Consider the following 14,690-nt stretch of genomic DNA (forward strand, 5'->3'; position numbering starts at 1 on the left):
CAATTTAAAGAAATAATGATCCTTTTACATGTTTCAATGTTATCTTCAGAAAGGATCTGCTAAATAACTGCTAAATATGACGTCATACATATTATGACGTTACTGTAGTAGAAGGGGATTGATTTAATTACGTCATTGTTGCTTTTATCTAACGAAGAGCATTAAGAAGTGGACAAAACTTTCTAATAAAATACATTTCCTTTGTCTTTCTTTTCATTTCATCATTGGTATCTATGTGATAAAATGGGAAAATGGTGAATTTAATATAATTTAATAAACGCGAGGTTATCCAAAACAGCTAATATCAGATAGTATCGAAAAGGCGGTAGTATTAGATAGAAAATATCTTTTAAAACCAAAACAAATCGTTTCAGCGAAAAGGCCGCTGGCATTTGTATCCACCCATAACCCGCAGAACCCCGATATATATAAAAAGATCTCGTCAGAATTGCACATTTTAAAACAAAATGAAAAAATGTCATCCATACTAGACTCTATTTCAATTATAAATAGTAAGAGACAAAGCAAAAACTTGAAACAGATACTGACAAAAGCACGATTTGAATCTACAACAGTAGAACATAAATGCAGTGTCAAAAAGTGTAACTGAAGTAACTGTGGTACATGCCAACATATTTTAGAAGGCACACATATAGAATTCAACCACAAAGGTTTATTTTGGGTACACAGGGATATGGATTGTTCGGTTAACAATGTTATTTATGTAATTACATGCCAAGGTTGCAAAGAACAATACATTGGTCATACCAATCAGCTGAGAGCCAGAGTACGCGTACACAAACAGCAAATAAAACAACCAGAAACAAGATGCATACCCTTGAGTTCACATTTAAATACATGTGCGGCACAAAAAGATATTAAATTCACCATTTTCCCATTTTATCACATAGATACCAATGATGAAATGAAAAGAAAGACAAAGGAAATGTATTTTATTAGAAAGTTTTGTCCACTTCTTAATGCTCTTCGTTAGATAAAAGCAACAATGACGTAATTAAATCAATCCCCTTCTACTACAGTAACGTCATAATATGTATGACGTCATATTTAGCAGTTATTTAGCAGATCCTTTCTGAAGATAACATTGAAACATGTAAAAGGATCATTATTTCTTTAAATTGTTTTTTAAAATATATATATATATATATATATATAAAAGATAGATAGATAGATAGATAGATAGATAGATAAAAGATAGATAAATAGATACATAGATAGATAGATAGATAGATACAAACATATACTCACACACATATATATACATTCACACACAATGCATATACATGTGTGTATATATTAAACTATTTGTGTTTTGTTATTGGTCAGTATATTTATATAAACTGGAACACCTGTATATCTGTCTTCAGGTGTTTACTTGCGTACTTGCGATAGACAAACTATTTCAAGTAAGTGAATTATTGTAGTGGGTTATTTATTACTATTGTTATATTTATGACATTATCATACAGTCCTGTTACAACTGTAATATTTATTAACACTTGGGGTATGGTGCAATATATTTTTTAGCAACAGTATTTTTAATGCTTGTTACATTCCCTGGATTGTTTCAAAGGACAGACTGAAGTACAACAGAACAGACATAATTATGTACAACAGGACAGACATAATTATGTACAACAGGACAGACCTATGTACAACACAACAGAACAGACATATGTACAATGGAACAGCCATATACAACAGGACAGACATAATTATGTACAACAGAACAGACATAATTATGTACAACAGAACAGACATGTACAACTTGATAGACTGACATACAACAGACGGAAGTACAACTTGGTAGACTGACATACAACAGAACAGATGGATGTACAACTTGATAGACTGACGTACAACAGGACAGATTGATGTGCAACTTGACAGACTGATATACAACAGGACATATTGATGTACAACTTGATGGACTGACATACAACAGGACATATTGATTTACAACTTGATAGACTGACATACAACAGGACATATTGATGTACAACTTGACAGACTGAAATACAACAGGACATATTGATGTACAACTTGATAGACTGACATACAACAGGACAGACAGATGTACAACCTGATAGAACAGACAGATGTACAACTTGATAGAATGACATACAACAGAACAGACAGATGTACAACTTGATAGACTGACATACAACAGAACAGACAGATGTACAACTTGATAGACTGACATACAACAGAACAGACAGATGTACAACTTGATAGACTGACATACAACAGAAGAGACAGATGTACAACTTGATAGACTGACATACAACAGAAGAGACAGATGTACAACTTGATAGACTGACATACAACAGAATGGATTGATGTACAACTTGATAGACTGGCATACAACAGAAGAGACAGATGTACAACCTGATAGAACAGACAGATGTACAACTTGATAGACTGACATACAAGAGAACGGATTGATGTACAACTTGATAGACTGACATACAAGAGAACGGATTGATGTACAACTTGATAGACTGACATACAACAGAACAGACAGATGTACAACTTGATAGACTGACATACAACAGGACAGACAAATGTACAACTTGATAGAATGACATACAACAGAAGAGACAGATGTACAACTTGATAGACTGACATACAACAGAAGAGACAGATGTACAACTTGATAGACTGACATACAACAGAACGGATTGATGTACAACTTGATAGACTGACATACAACAGAACGGACAGATGTACAACTTGATAGACTGACATACAACAGAACAGAACAGACAGATGTACAACTTGATAGACTGACATACAACAGAACAGACAGATGTACAACTTGATAGACTGACATACAACAGAAGAGACAGATGTACAACTTGATAGACTGACATACAACAGAAGAGACAGATGCACAACTTGATAGACTGACATACAACAGAAGAGACAGATGTACAACTTGATAGACTGACATACAACAGAACGGATTGATGTACAACTTGATAGACTGACATACAACAGAACGAATTGATGTACAACTTGATAGAATGACATACAACAGAACGGACAGATGTACAACTTGATAGACTGGCATACAACAGAAGAGACAGATGTACAACTTGATAGACTGACATACAACAGAACGGACAGATGTACAACTTGATAGACTGACATACAACAGAAGAGACAGATGTACAACTTGATAGACTGACATACAACAGGACGGACAGATGTACAACTTGATAGACTGGCATACAACAGAAGAGACAGATGTACAACTTGATAGACTGACATACAACAGAACATACAGATGTACAACTTGATAGACTGACATACAACAGGACATATTGATGTTCAACTTGATAGACTGACATACAACAGGACATTAAGTAATGTGTATTATTTGTACTTAGCACTGACGGAATTGAGCGGTGTACTCTCACCTTTTTATTTTGATGTTCAATAGTTACAACAAATATTACAAAGCATTCACAAACAATTACTATCTGTCATTGCCTTATTCAGTAATTAAACATTAAGGGCTGAATTTTATGAAGTGTGGGTTTCTTAAACGCAGGTATTTAGATATTGTAACAATATGCGGTTATGGCCGTTTTTCATGTGCCTGGTGGCGGGAGCGGAATGTGGAAATCGGACGCAGTGAACTGGCTCATGTGTTATCATTGCTGTTGATAGCGTAGACATTAGTTTTGTTGCATCCTTTTGCCGCGTCCCTCGCCCATGCAGCACTAAAAACCGCGCACTTCAAATACGGTAAGACTTAAAACACACTTTGTAAACACTGTAGACATTGGGGGAGAGGGGCTGACAGATCAAGGGCGCAAAGCTTTTATGGACCCATATATTTACACTTATATTAACTACATAGTAATTCTCTCTCTCTCTCTCTCTCTCTCTCTCTCTCTGACTTAAGATTTACTACCAATAATATTTTGATTCAGAATATATATATATATATATATATTTGGGGGGGGGGGGGGGGGGGGGGTTAGGGCCGCCAGCCCTCTGCTTCGCCGTGCTTGCCTTACCAAATTTCTTGGAATGGGTTACAGAAAATTGGTCAAATGTTGTTTGCTCAGGTTAATAAATTAATATTCTTAGTAATTTATCAGCGATAATGTGGGTAATTGGTGTGTACATTTTAAAACGGCATTATTATTATTTTATAATACTTTTATATATACATAATATTGATGATTTTATACTATTAACTAAATATATTTAATGAACTTGTTTTGTACAAAATGAAATACTATTTTTTTTAAATATTTAATAAACATATGGAAAGGTTTGTTGTATTGTTTCTTTAAAATGCAATGGGTGTCTTGAGAGGTATGTATCCCATCTGCCCGAAGCCTTAACATGCAAAAAATGCGTGAAACGGTCACATATCACGGTTATCTTCCCGGAAAATGTAGTCTGCAGTTTGACTGATTATTTCAATGCAGACAGCTTTGAAGCGGCAACTATTTGACTCAAGTTGACAGGGGAGAGCATGTAGTTTGTGAACATGTAATTGGTTGACATTGAAGACTTGTTTGTGGTAATTCCGGCCCATGCAAAAGTAGTGCTTTTTGTGTAAAATGGGTAACTCCAGGCAGGTTTAGTGGGCGTGTTTGTTTAAACCAATATCCTGGAGGAAAGCGCTGGACAACAGGGGTTGTCCTTTACAGGGTATGTTTCCCCCAGGCAGACAAAGGTACATACCAAAATCCATGGGCTTGCCACTAACGCTCCATAGAAACATATAGCGTAATTAATTGTTGTCTGTGGCAATAATATATGTATGGAAATCCATGTTTCTTTTTACATGCATCCCTCCCCACAAAACATTGCAGGGTCCGCTAAATCACACCTCGTTTTCTTTTTACCACCTTTTATAGTTGTTTGTCGCGCTATAACACAACTCGTATATAGTGTCTCCCCCCCCCCCCCCCCCCAATTTAAAATGTTGGCTACGCCAATGGGTTAACCACATGTTCGCTTCATCGTCTTGGAATATGAACGTGATTGTACCTGTTAGGGTATTTGTCAACTGACCGCGATTACTTACTCGAGTGTAGGTCCTATGTCATAGTCCCCTGAATATGTTTTAGGAAGGGAAAACACGCAAGGTCAGCATTTTCACTAGCGTACAAATTGTAGGCTACCCGCTTCACTCCTTAAAACGTTCATTTTGTGTTTGAGACAGAGAAAAGAAATAGGAGAGGGAGGGAGGATATATATAAATGAGAGAGAGAGAGAGAGAGAGAGAGAGAGAGAGAGAGAGAGAGAGAGAGTGTTGTGTGTTATTTAACACTGGTGAGGGTGTCTGTGCGCTCGTGCGTAGGGCTGTATGTTTAGTATATGTATTTAACAGTTTTAATACAAAAAACCCACATAAAAATGCATGATTAAAGGAGAAAATATTTTTTAATTTTAATAAATATATACTTGAACAAAAACAATGTACATTGAATCGATTATTCATCGATCATCGATCTGGACAAAGTGATGGTCGATCACAAAGGTTTGTCCGAAGCCCAATAGGGCCTACTAGAAAGAAAGAAAGAAATATTTTATTTAACGACGCACTCAACACAATCAACACATTATATTTACGGTTATATGGCGTCAGACATATGGTTAAGGACCACACAGATATTGAGAGAGGAAACCCGCTGTCGCCACTTCATGGGTTACTTTTTTTCGATTAGCAGCAAGGGATCTTTTATATGCACCATCCCACAGACAAGGTAGTACATACCACGGCCTTTGATATACCAGTAGTGATGCACTGGCTGGAACGAGAAAATAGCTCAATGGGGCACACCGACCGCGCATCGAGGAAGCGCTGTACCACTGGGCTACGTCTCGCCCCAGGGCCTATTAAGCAGCGTCCATATTTTCGAAGCTATCTTAGCGCTACGAAATCGTAAAACGATCGTAGTCTAGGACGTCACTACAGCATACTGTCGTCATAGCCTACGATGGTTATACGATTTCGTAATATGGGCCCTGAACAGGAGTAATGACGTCACTTCATTGTCTATTAGAAGAAACGGGTCACTTGGGGTCGCCCAAGTTTATTATATCTATTATGACAGTCAGTGTTGTGATCACTCCCACGAGTGCTGTCAACACGCCCACGACGACGGACAGCCCAACGTTGTTGGTATTCCCGATGAATATCTTCTTGAAATCTTCCTGCAAAAGAGATAGAGAATACTACATGAGTGTCCGTTAGAGACCACTGATCGTACAACGAGTTGCTTTAAAGGGACATTCCTGAGTTTTCTGCAATTTTTAAGATGTTATCGACTAACAGAGACTTTTTAACGACTATAATTACATACCAAATATATTTTTCTGCATTAAATATTAGTGGCTGTATATTAAACGTGTTTCTGATCGTTCTAATATTTGTACTAGGTTAAATTTCATTTTATTTGCTAAAAAAAATAATTTCGTACTTACAAAATTATTTGAAGACAAAATCCAGTTTGGACTTCTTACAAATATTAAGACGACCAGAAACACATTGAATATACAGACACTGATATTCTAAACAAGAAAAGATATTTAATATGCAAGTTTAATCATAGAAATATTTTATTAGTCGAAAACATCTTACAATGCAGCAAACTCGGGAATGCCCCTTTAAAACGTAGCTGAATGCTCATATAGATATGAAGCGGCGCGTGCGTGCGATTCGACTGTGCGTGTGCCGATTGTGTTTAGGCCATATCTACCATACACGATTATTCCATTGCAAGTGGTTGGCCGAGTGCGTTTTGCAGAACCACACATTCAGTCTGTAGACGCTCTCGTTGAAACTATACAGGCTGGTAGGTACTGGGTTCGGATCCCAGTCGAGGCATGGGATTTTTAATCCAGATACCGACTCCAAACGCTGAGTGAGTGCTCCGCAAGGCTCAGTGGGTAGATGTAAAACCACTTGTACCGACCAGTGATCCATAACTGGTTCAAGAAAGCCCATGGTTTGTGCTATCCTGCCTGTGGGAAGCGCAAATAAAAGACCCCTTGCTGCTAATCGGAAAGCGGTGCCCATGTAGTGGCGACAGCGGGTTTCCTCTCAAACTCTGTGTGGTCCTTAACCATATGTCTGACGCCATATAACCGTAAATAAAATGTGTTGAGTGCGTCGTTAAATAAAACATTTCTTTCTTTCTCTCATTGAAACTAATGTATTTCAATTATCTGAGACTTAATGCACCCTTGTAAAACGCTGTCCTGTAGAAATGCAGATTTTTCGTTGCACTGTACGGAGATTTCTGGGAAAATTTAAAATCGGAAGTAACACGTGCTCTGAGGGTAGTTTTTAGGTGCTTAGAAAACAAAACTATTACTGAAACCGATGTAAACAATTACAGTACATGTCAGTCTATTATGTCAGAGCTTAGATCCTTTTTCTTGTTTTTCTTGCTATGATCTCCGAACACAAAATCGTATTTAAATTAATATAAGTTTATGATTTCTCAGTGTAGCACGACAGTAGTCTTATTTCGCGAATACCTGTCAGTTCACCCAGGCAAACAGTACAATGGCATTTCGACATTTTCCGTAAAGTTGCGAAAATTGCCCGTAAACATTACTATAAAAACGTCAACATTTCTTTCACGTGACGTCAACAGTGCTTTGACGTTTTTAATATGCTTATTTGTGTCAAAGCGATACTGCGTACATACTTCAGAAATATGCGAAAAGAATCATTGTTTGACATTTATAATCATGTTTATTTTTAAAATACATAAATGTGAACTAAATAAAAAAAGATGTTTTGTTTAACGATACCACCAGAGCACATTGATTTATTAATCATCGGTTATTGGATGTCAAACATATGATCATTTTGACAGAGAGAGGAAACCAGCTACATTTTTCCATTCGTAGCAAGAGATCTTTTATATGCACCATCCCACAGACAGGATAGCACAAACCACGGCCTTTGATATACCAGTTGTGGTGCACTGACTGGAGCGAGAAATAGTCTAATGGGCCCACCGACGGGGATCGTAAATGTGAAATGTGCCTGGGTCTAATACTAGTAACCTAATGACAACTACTAACTAGTTACTAGGCCTACCGTGATTGTCGTTGCAGTGTTTTACCCGTGTTGAGTGGATATATTCCTTGGCTAATTTAAGCAGAACTTACACATGAAGTAAATATCATGTACGGGTCGTTAAAATCATCTTACGCGAACAGTTATATCGACAGGCGTCGGAAACACTCTCCCCTTCCCTTTCCTCCACTGTGAAAATGGGGTGGCTAAACTGCATGCGTGTGTGCATTGCCCCTTCTCAGTAAAAAGTCGAATAATAACTGTCTTGTGCACGCGTGAATTCAGGAAGGGCCAAAAAAAAATTTTAAATGCAAACTTGCAAAATGCTTATAAAACTTAAAGTCTAGACTTAAGTCCAGACTTTAACGTAATGCTATTTGAATGGCGTTGCCATGACGTTAAAAGTCTGGACTGTATTAAAGTTTAGACTTTAAGGTTTATAAGCACGGGGCCACGTTTTGGGCCCCGGCCACTATTAAAAATATGTGGATCGGCGCCTGCCCTCCTCTGATACTGAAACATGTTCTGCATGTGACGAAGTTTGTCATGGAACGATAAATATTATGTAGTCCATTGCTATACGAACTTGCAGCTTTTGTCTTTTATTATTATTATATACTACTCAAAAGAATTTAAGGGTCAAAAATGTATAACCAAATAAGTTTCAGAGTGTATTAGATTGATGATGTAAACTACACCAAATTTTTTATTTATTGTTCCATATTTACAAAAAACCACAAATAAAATTCACTGTATACAAGAAAGTCACATGACATGCTGTCAAAGTTGAAGGTTGTCAAACATGGATTTTACACATTAGAACATTCGTTTAATAGTGTGTGAATCCACCCCTGGCGCGAATACACTCGACACATCGTTGCCTCATGCTGTTGATCAGACGTCTGAAGAACTCTTGGGGAATGGCCTGCCACTCTGCCATAAGAAGTTGACCCAGATCATGAAGGTTGGGCGGAGGGACATGGTTATCCCGAACTCTCCTGCCTAATTCGTCCCAGGCCTACTCTATTGGGGCCAAGTCAGGCGAATATGCTGGCCAATCCATCCTGGCGATACCTTGTTGTCTGAGAAAGTCCGTTACCACCCTGGCGCGGTGGGGTCTGGCATTGTCATCCTGCAGAACTGCCCCGCCGCCAATCTGCTGAAGGCCTGGGAGAACCAACGGCCGGATAATCTCATTCAGATCGCGGATTCCATTCAGATTGCCATCCACCACATAGGGGGGGGGGGGGGGTCCTGTGGTGGATAGAGATGCCGCCCCACACCATGAAGCTGCCACCACCGAAACGGTGACGTTGTCTAACGTTAACGTCAGCGAAGCGCTCCCCAGGACGTCTGTAGACACGAACCCGACCGTCGTTGAACTGGAGACTAAACCTGGACGCATCAGTGAACATCACTCGACCCCACTGAACACGTTGCCACCGCAGATGAAGCGTGCACCAGTGACGTCTGGCCGTTCTGTGACGTGGTAGGAGTGGTGGTCGAACAGCCTGGCGACGGCAGCGTAGATTATTGGCTCTCAGACGATTGCGTATGGTTTGATCAGACACTCGAGTTCCAGTCGCAGTCCGTAGATTGTCACGTAATCGGCGTGCAGTGGTTGTGCGTTGACGTAGAGTCATATTGGTGATGTAGCGGTCCTCTCTATTTGTAGTGCTTCGGGGTCTTCCCGAACGTGGACGATTTCGAACAGAATTCGTTGCTTGGTACCGTTGCCACAGTCGGCCAACGACACTCTGACTGACACCAAGTCTCAGAGCAACATTTCTTTGCGTATTGCCATCCTGAAGCCAAGCAATAGCCCTTCCTCGATCTTCGATAGTCAGTTGAAGTCGTACCATTGTCGAATTTGGAGTGTGCACCGTACACGAACGCAAGCTCCAATTATACGGAAATTCAGCATTGGGAACATGGAATACACGTGCAAAGCGTGCAAATGAAGCGCTTTGTGAAAAAGCAAGTTATGGGCACTTAGCAGACCTTTCGCTTTCGCCCTAATTTACGTGCAAATGTAAGCATGTTTTCGCCATTAGAACTAGTCGACAGTGTCAATGACAGTGGATTTTAATTCATATATGGGTTGTTTAGACCCACTTTCGTCAAAATGGAACAATACCATGCGTGACATTATGGTCTAGCTAATATAATTGACATTCAGAAAATAATGACCCTTAAATTCTTTTGAGTAGTATATATAGTATACTAGTACATTCTTTTTTAACTTCTTAATTTAAGCATTAAGCATCAAAGGTGGTATTATTAAGATGCTGGGTGTTTATTTCTATGTATTTTGCTTACATCACCTCACAATCAGATGAGTCCGTTTGTCCGCAAGCATAAGCGTACGAGACAGGGGGCCAGGGCAACTGTCTCTCCCCCCCCCCCCCCCCCCCCATGCCAAAACCTCAAATTCAGCCAAAAATGATGCAGATATTCGGGGAAAATGTGCTAACCTAAGACCTTTTTACCAAGTATTTCAATCATTTACCCTAAAAATTAATTGTGGACTAATCTATTTAACAATGTAACAATGTGTAGTGATTCGTTTGCAACCCTATATAGTTGTTTGGTAGTAATGCTAATATGAATAAGCCTAAATGTTGTTATCCAGATTCGTGCATTTTCGTTTAATTCCGGCAAAGCCAGGAGTCCTTACCAATCGGAACTCCTCGTACATTTCTACGAAATATAAACTCGGACACAATGCGTCACCATTTTGGACGGAACTTTTTTCAGTCACATGATCAAAAATGGCCATGGAATATAATTGCTCATTCTGTGCTTCAGTGAATAGACAACTTAATACAACAACAAATGCATCGAAGAGAATACGCGAGAATGATATAATACAAAATATAACAGACACATTAGGTTTTAAACCTACTGACAGTTACAGAATGTGACAGATGTGTAAATAAAATTATTAAATTCCAAAATAAATTTATTACAATTTCTTCAATTTTAACTATAATTAAATATGTTGAAGTAACCTTTTTCAGAAGTTTCTAAAACAGATTGAAAATACAAATCCATCACGAAACAATTTTTTAGTCATATCTTTATCTTTACTCATGAACCACGGTTAAATCTATATCACAGTTAATGTGTGCAGTTGGCGAGCATGTTCCATAGAAATAGTGACAAGTCAGCTTTTTAAACAATCCAGCGCTTTCACATTTAAGAACAATTAAAAAAAAAATCAGTCTGTTTAATCAGCTGTTTCTTGGTACATATTGCCATTAGGTTCAGCTCCCCCAAAGAACTAAGTGGGGCTTTTTAAAATAGTTTATTGTGATACTGGACATTTAAAATACTAAACCATAGAACTCTTAAATGTTATAATTAAAATATTGCATTGTACCCACTGTCCATGTTTAGCAACATTTTAAAAAATATCTTAAACGTCCAATATCAGAGTTAAATTACAATATTATGCTATTTTCACATGTGATTGTAATAAATAACTACAATGTACTCGATCCCACACATAATATTTGCTTAAGTAACTCCAGAATAATAATTTTATAATTAAAAAAAAATGTTGTGTCAAAAGATGTTCCATATTTGATCGAACTACATTATGTTACGAACTTCGTCCTAACCGCGTCACCAAATACATGAAAATTTGGTGTATTCCTACAACTTGTGTCCGAGCCTACATCTAGCGTAGCGGAATGTGATGAGGTGTTCCGATTGGAGTCCTTAGGAGTATGTCCGCAAGCAACCCACTGGATTTGTTACCGTTTTATAAAACCGAGACAAACAATTGTTTCATGGTTTAAAATGTGTCCATCTTCCATCCGCCATGCCACATATATATAATCAACTGTTTGATACACTAATTAAACCTATTCTACTCTATAACTCGGAAGTATGGGGCACGGAACTGCATGGCAAACTAAAGAAACACAACCAATACAAATTCTTTGACATATTAGAGTCTGAACCCTTCGAAAAATTACATATAAAATTCTGTAAAATTAATCTTCAAGTTCCACGAAACAGTGTTAACATTGCCTGCAGGAGTGAACTGGGGCGCTACCCACTTATAAATAGCATACATACAAATATTTGTAAATATTTTATGTACCTAGAAAATGTAGAAGAATCAAGATCTATATTATATGATGCAGTATCCTGTAGCAAAGAGCTACAAACACAACACAACATAGGCTGGCATGCTTATTTACAAGATATGCTTGATAATAACAACTTTGACATAAGTCTATTAACTAACGCTAAAATTCACCCAAAATCAAACTCTAGCTACGCTAACAAAATCCTTGATGACAGATATTACGAACACTTTAAAATCAAGCTACAGAAATCTAAAAAGCTGCAAATATTTAAACATATTAAAAACAAATTACTTGAAATATAAAAAAAAAATACCAATTTTAGACAAGCTCTCACAAAACTACGTTTATGTGCTCACAGACTGGAAATCGAGGTAGGACGTTATAGGAATATCCATAGAAATGACCGTATATGCCGGCTGTGCCAAAAAGAACCAGAAGATGAGATTCATTTTTTGACTCGGTGTCCAATAAATATGCATTTAAGAAAAATACTATACTATAAAGTCGGTCAAATATGTTCTGAGTTCACATTTCTGTCTGAACTGGAAAAATGTGTTTTCCTTCTTGACGGCCCAGAACAAGTAACTCCAACTGTTGGACAATTCTGTTATGAAATGTTCAACCATAGGCAAAATGAACTTACCAGACCCTCTACTACAACACCAACTTGAATAAACACGTATACTCACTCAGTGACACTGCACACATTTACGTGTACATGTCGTATAACTATTACACGTATACAATCATTGTCATCATTATTATTACTATGTGTCTGATCTTACCATTTTATATTTTAATTATGTATGTTGTCCAATGTATACCATGCCATGTTTATATGATTCATATATAAATAAATGATTTGATTTGATTTGCTTCACTAGCCACTCTATAAAATGTCGGGACACAACATTTCCAACATAGTTTACGACGTAATTTTGATGGTTTGAAATTTGCACTTACCCATCCGCCTTGCTTCACTAGCCACTCTACAAGATGCAGGGCCACAAAATTTCCAACACAGTTTATGACGTCATCGACAAACTCCGAGTGCCCTTGTTGAACACACTCTTCAGCGAAGGAAGCGGAAATGGCAAACATCGATACGATCTTGCCCCAGGTAATACTCTCCCGGAACATGATATCCAAAACGGAAGTAAGGGTGTTTTTCACGACAGTTGATGACGTCATAGTCATGGCGATCTTCCTCGAGACATCTGTGTAAACCTTCGGGTAAAGCCGTTCAAGAACGTAGCCCGCTTTTACGAAATATACCGAGTATGCGCAGTGAGAGGCATAGAGTCTCGTCCTGCCTGTTGAGTATCCCTTGCGCTGCAGCTTCTGGTGTATGTAGTCCTTGCATATTGCCATGGCCACGTCCATACTCTTATCAGGGTGTTTAAAATCAGCAGGTAACTCGTCCTGAGATCTCGCTGGCCAAGACGGCACTTTATTCCAAAGCTTCTTGACAAAGGAGATCCATGAATCTGGGTTTGCGTCTTTGTTTTTGTCCTTGCAGACATGCGCGTGGGTTCTTGATCCAGCGCAAACGTTACGATTCCTCTTACTGGTGTCTTTGGTCTTGAGTTCCGTTTTCGATGTCACTACGTCCTTAAAAGACAAGGACAGCTTAGGCGTAAACTTTCTTCGATACATCCGCCAAGAGATATGGATTTTCCTTTAATCTGCGTGAAATGCATGTCGTCAGTTTAAATATACACCTCACAATCGGTATGTACATTGATATGTATTCAAATACTGATATAGGTCTATATTTATATGTGAGCTCACAGTGCACAACAGCTGCTTATCTGGGTCCATATATCAAGTGTGTCAAACCAATTGCGTTTGAAGTTATATTGTGATTAAAGGTCCGTGTTTCTGGAAGTTACTTAGTGCAAGCAGGCGAGGTATTTGCACAGATAGCAATCAGAAAAAGGTGGATCGATCGTTTCCTCGTGATTAAAGCCACACCAGCAAGATAGAAAACAGTTACATGCTACACACGTCAGGGGCGTACTGTGGGCTGGACTTGGAAGGGGTGGTGGTGGTAGGGTCCCGAATATGGGATGGAGGGGTGGGGGGTGGGGGGGTCCCGAATATGAACACGCAGTGTCCTGTTAAAATTCCCGCACACGCGCTTACAAAGGCTGTGGGATGTACATGTAGGTTTACTTTGCTGGTTGTGATAGAGTGCATACAGAAGTTGCTCATGCCACTGGCGCAGTCAGGATTTTATTTTAGGGGGCCACCAACATTGGTGGGTGGGAGCAACCACACTGTCTATAAATTGATTTATGGAGCGATAAGAATATATAAAAGGTCCGGGGGGGGGGGGGGGGGGGGAGGTGTGATAGGGTCCTCATCTCACACACATCCCCTCGCCATTTGCTATGCCAATGGCTTATGTTGCATATTAGACCGAATATTTCTCTCTGTAAAGCTTTATTTCATGTTTTATATTATATATATATATATATATATATATATATATATATACTGAA

General features: G+C 38.5%; 1 protein-coding gene across 1 annotated transcript; it reads right to left on the bottom strand.

Moving 5' to 3' along the window:
* Positions 1-5,822: 5,822 nt before the first annotated feature.
* On the bottom strand, positions 5,823-13,953 carry LOC121368339 (bcl-2-related ovarian killer protein-like). Its single transcript, XM_041493033.1, has 2 exons — positions 13,150-13,953; positions 5,823-6,207 (listed from the first exon to the last, which is right to left on the bottom strand). The coding sequence occupies exons 1-2, from the start codon at positions 13,840-13,842 to the stop codon at positions 6,067-6,069; spliced, it is 834 nt and encodes a 277-aa protein (XP_041348967.1). The 5' UTR covers positions 13,843-13,953; the 3' UTR covers positions 5,823-6,066.
* Positions 13,954-14,690: the final 737 nt, after the last annotated feature.

This window comes from Gigantopelta aegis, chromosome 1, assembly GCF_016097555.1.
Source record: "Gigantopelta aegis isolate Gae_Host chromosome 1, Gae_host_genome, whole genome shotgun sequence".
Taxonomy (NCBI): Eukaryota; Metazoa; Mollusca; class Gastropoda; order Neomphalida; family Peltospiridae; genus Gigantopelta; species Gigantopelta aegis.